This window comes from Pocillopora verrucosa, chromosome 11 (assembly GCF_036669915.1).
Source record: "Pocillopora verrucosa isolate sample1 chromosome 11, ASM3666991v2, whole genome shotgun sequence".
NCBI classification, from domain to species: Eukaryota; Metazoa; Cnidaria; class Anthozoa; order Scleractinia; family Pocilloporidae; genus Pocillopora; species Pocillopora verrucosa.
Window position 1 is genome coordinate 16517135 of NC_089322.1, and position 4421 is coordinate 16521555.

The 4421-nt window shown below is 39.3% G+C and overlaps 1 protein-coding gene across 1 annotated transcript; it reads left to right on the forward strand.

Moving 5' to 3' along the window:
- The first annotated feature begins 573 nt into the window (after positions 1-573).
- LOC131794973 (E3 ubiquitin-protein ligase TRIM71-like) lies at positions 574-4078 on the forward strand. The gene has a single exon (XM_066174484.1). It carries the CDS (start codon positions 648-650, stop codon positions 2922-2924), a length of 2277 nt encoding a protein of 758 aa, XP_066030581.1. The 5' UTR covers positions 574-647; the 3' UTR covers positions 2925-4078.
- The last annotated feature ends 343 nt before the right edge of the window (positions 4079-4421 follow it).

Genomic DNA, 4421 nt, shown 5'->3' on the forward strand with positions numbered 1-4421 from the left:
GAGATTCCAGCAGTTTTGAGGCATGATTTTCTTATTAGCATAACTAAAAACTAAAATCGTGGCCCTCAATGCCTACCCTATCCTCCCTAATCCACGATCCACACCAAATGCGACACACAAACGAATTAAAATAGGTTATAACCTTTGAGCTAGTTTCCGTTCTCAGAAGAAAGCAGATTTCACTTTTCCGTTTATCTCTCGTGACAGCACATGATAACCAGACATTTGTTTATTGTTATTTTCTCACGCTTTCTTAGAAACATTGAAATCCAAAACTGAAGCATCAAATGGCGCTCTGGAGAACACGAGATCTCTTCTTAAGAGATCCCATTCGCTGCTTTTAATAGAATACTGCCTATTACTCGTGTGGTGTCAAACAAGTTTCTCGGAATCCCAAACTCACTAAACGGCGGTAAATGTAGGGACGATAAAATGAGGTTGATGGTTTATTTCAAAACCATTGTAGCATGTTGTTTTTCGTGATACAGTGGCTACTGCGACACATTCGGTCACGCTATGAAATCGATTTTACTACGCAGTCATAGAGAAAGTACACAATAGGTGGATAAAATTGCAATGTAAAACTGTCAATCTCTGCGCGAAGATCACGCGATCCTACAGAGATCTGATTCGCTGCTTTAAATAGAATGCTAATCCATGTTCAGTTTCTCAGAATCTCAAACAAAACAGGGCTGTGTTTTTCTCAACAATTCGTGATGGAGTCGCTTCTAAAAAACCTCAAAGAGCATGTCACATGTTCGATTTGTTTGGATACTTACACCAAACCCAAGACCATTGCTTGTCTTCATACGTTCTGCTGTGAATGCCTGGAGAGACATGCACTAACGAGCCAAAAACAAGGGTTTTATCGATGCCCCGAGTGTCAGGCACAAATTGGCATCCCTGAAGGAAAGCGTTTTGATAATCTACCAAGCAGTTTTCTGCACAACAGTTTGTTGAGTCTTCTCGCCGTTCGACGCAGCGGCGAGGGAGATGAAATCAGCTGTAGTACATGCCAGAAGAAGAGCGCTGAGATCAACTACTGCTTTGATTGCGAGAAGTTTATGTGCCCCGACTGTGTGAAAGCACACGAAGTGTTTCGAGAAACTTTGTTTCAAGGACACAAAGTCACACCAGTGCGACAGTTTCAAGCTACAGACTACGAGGCGTTGTTGAAACGGCAGTCGTTTTGCTCCGTTAAGTATCACGAGAAAGAAGTGACAAAGTTTTTCTGTGTGGGCTGTCAAAGCTGCGTGTGTCAGGTTTGCATCGCCACTGATCACAAGAGCCACGATGTTGTTCCGCTTGAAAAGGCAGCGGACGATGAAAAAGCAAACATTATTGCCAGAGCAAAGCTGGTCAAAGAGATGAAGGAGGTCTGCCGAGGTGTTATTCGTGAATTTGAGAACACGGAACATGAGTTGGAAACGAACATTACCACAGCTAAACGCCAAGTTTCCCAAGCAACCGAACAGATGATGGGAAAGCTTCGCCAACTACAACGTGAAGCCATTACTGCCCTAGAGAAGACTCGCGTGTCAAGGATTGAGAAATTACATTCTAGAAAAGCGTCGGTTGTCTCTTTCGAAAAGCAACTTGACCAAGCATTTGAGTTCAGTAACAACTTGGTTGAAAGAAGCTCAAGTTCAGACATAATGCAAAACAAGAAAAATGTAGAAGAACGAATCAAAGACCTCATCGAGACCACAATGCCTGCACTTCCGGTTAGCTCGTGTGTGGAGTTTGTGTCGACATGTGAACCAGAGAGTTTGAGTCTGGGATTTACGAAGTTCAGCAAGACAGATGTGCAAGGATCGACCGTGGAAGGACTGGATCAGAATTTCCAAGCTGGTGTAGAGGCAGAGCTACTAATTTGTCTCAAATCAAGCGAAGGAGAAATCAGAAACACTCAGCACACAGATCGTGTTGAAATACACATAGACCCTGCGGATCAGGTGAGGAGCTTGGTGACGAGTGAAAAAGAAGATGGAAATTTCGAAGCAAAATTTGTAGCGAAAGTACCAGGTACTTATAAAATAGAAGTAAAGATAAATGGACAGAAACTTGCCAAGAGTCCATTTTCTATTCTGGTCAAAGCACGAGAGTTAAATATTGTAGGCAAGTTGGACTTATATGGAGAAATGCTCCAAGGTCCAACCGGCATTGCAGTGAACAGCAAAGGTGTTATTGCTGTGGCTGATTCTGAAGGTCACTGTATCCTGGTATTTGATGAGACAGGAAAGTTTGTGCGAAAAATTGGTCCTTATGGAGACAAGGATGGACAATTAAACAGTCCAGTCGACGTCACGTTCCTAAACGATGACGAGATTCTGGTAGCGGAAGAATGTAATCACCGAATACAGCAGCTGAATGTACAGACAGGAAACTTTGTGAAAAGCTTTGGAAAAAAGGGAAGTGGAGATGGAGAGTTTATGAATCCTGAAAGTGTTTGTATTACAAGTGATGGACGTTTTATCGTTGTAGCGGATTTTAATAATCGCAGAATTCAGGTGTTTACAATGGATGGTGAACCTGTGTTTAAGTTTGGAAACAGTGGCCCAGAAAGGCTGGATCATCCACTCAGCTGCGTTTGTTACGAGGAAAAGTTCATTGTAACTGAGAAGAATAATAACTGTGTGAAAGTGTTTGATGAGAGAGGACAGTTTTTGTACAAGTTTGGAGAAAAAGGAAACGGTGATGGACAGATGAATAAGCCGTTTGGCTTATGTGTTGACAAACATAATAACGTTTTCTTATGTGATCGGGGAAATAATCGAGTTCAACAGTTTACATTGGAAGGAACTTTCACTGGAAAGACAAGTTCAAATATTCAGTTTGGATGGCCGTGGAGTGTCACCCCAATGCTAGATGATCGGATTGTGGTCACAGACTACATAAAGAAAGAAGTTTACATTCTGAAATGAATGCCCATTTTTGAAAGTAACTATCAATTCTTCGTAAGCAAACCTTTTGCGAATATCTGTAAGTTTTATTGTTTTATTAATTTACGGAAAACTGTGACATGTCACGTGTCACAAGAGAACTTGAAAGAAAATGGCTAGAATCAGCAACTTGCCTTCTAATTTTTCAAGGACAGTTTCAAAGAATTGTTGATTCATCACTTCAGAAATGTGATTGTGTGAGCTTTTATTGAATTATAGTAATAGGACTGAGTGGAGTCCAATTCGGTCTATAATCATACGAGTGATTGACAAAATCGGACGACTACGAACGGGGAGTCCCATTTGTCAATCACCAGTTTAAAAAAGAAACTAGACATCGGTTATACGTTTTCATGAAAAGACAACGGTTCAGTCGCCGAAATGCGCGACAACAGCGCTTGCATATGACATGCATTGTCCATTTACACAGGCATGACATGTCAACTGTTCTATTCAATTGTCCAGTTACAAGCATGACATCTGCACTGTCCAATTGGTGCTCAAATCGAGCTGGTGATAACCAATCACATTCAGGAATTTTGTTATAGTTTTGACAGACCACAAAATCGATTTCAAACGACATTAAGCTTTGTAACCGCTCAAAGATTTAGGAGTATTATTAAGGCAAAAAAAAAAAAACACATTTCTGCAAAATAAATGTAAAGTGGCATTGATTAATTTAAATTGTTGATGATACATTTTACTTATCAACTTTACATTTTTTTCCAGCATGTAGTAGACTTTTCCGTGAGCATATTTTGGTAGAGTTTTGGTTAAGTTAAATAATAGTAATTCTCTCATCAAATGAAGCATGCCTTTGTATCAAAGTTTTAAATTAACACATTGACAGCAGCTTGCATGATTAAGCTGTAAACACTTCAACAATTTCGTAGTGCTTCGTTACTTTTGGAGGAATAACATTTAAATTTTTATTAGAAACCGTCTAAAGACTGAGGAGTGTTTTGAATGCATCAAGTTTGCATTTCTATTTAGGTATTTTATGCATGCAGGAGTTTTCATTAATAAGTTCCTTTAAGTATTATGAAAGTGTAGATTGATTGAATGAATTACAGATATTACAGGATATTTTCCACTGTATTCATGAACTGTTCTAAAGTGCGTATCCTTTAAGTTTCTATAGCATTGACCATCGATAAAACAAATATCTTATTGACAGCATTGTGAATAAATTTACTTGTTTGATTTTCAAACGTGTGTTACTGTGCAACAAGAGCTGCATGAGTAATAGATTAATTATCTTTTTGCTGTCCTAAAAACTCTTCTTTGGATGAAGAAGGGTATTTAGGATTATTTTTTACTTTGCCGGATTGCATCAGTTGAAAGCTAAGATGTAAAGTTCACAAGAACCCCTTCTGCCTTACTAGGTTCAGTTTAAGAGCCAAGTTAACCAAGATGTTGTATTGCACATTTTGATTGTTCAGAGACAGAGAAAATCAGATGAAGTAACAGGGAGGACTG

Bases quoted from the DNA above. Each gene is read 5' to 3' on its own strand.
- LOC131794973 (XM_066174484.1), top strand. From the start codon at position 648: ATGCTAATCCATGTTCAGTTTCTCAGAATCTCAAACAAAACAGGGCTG.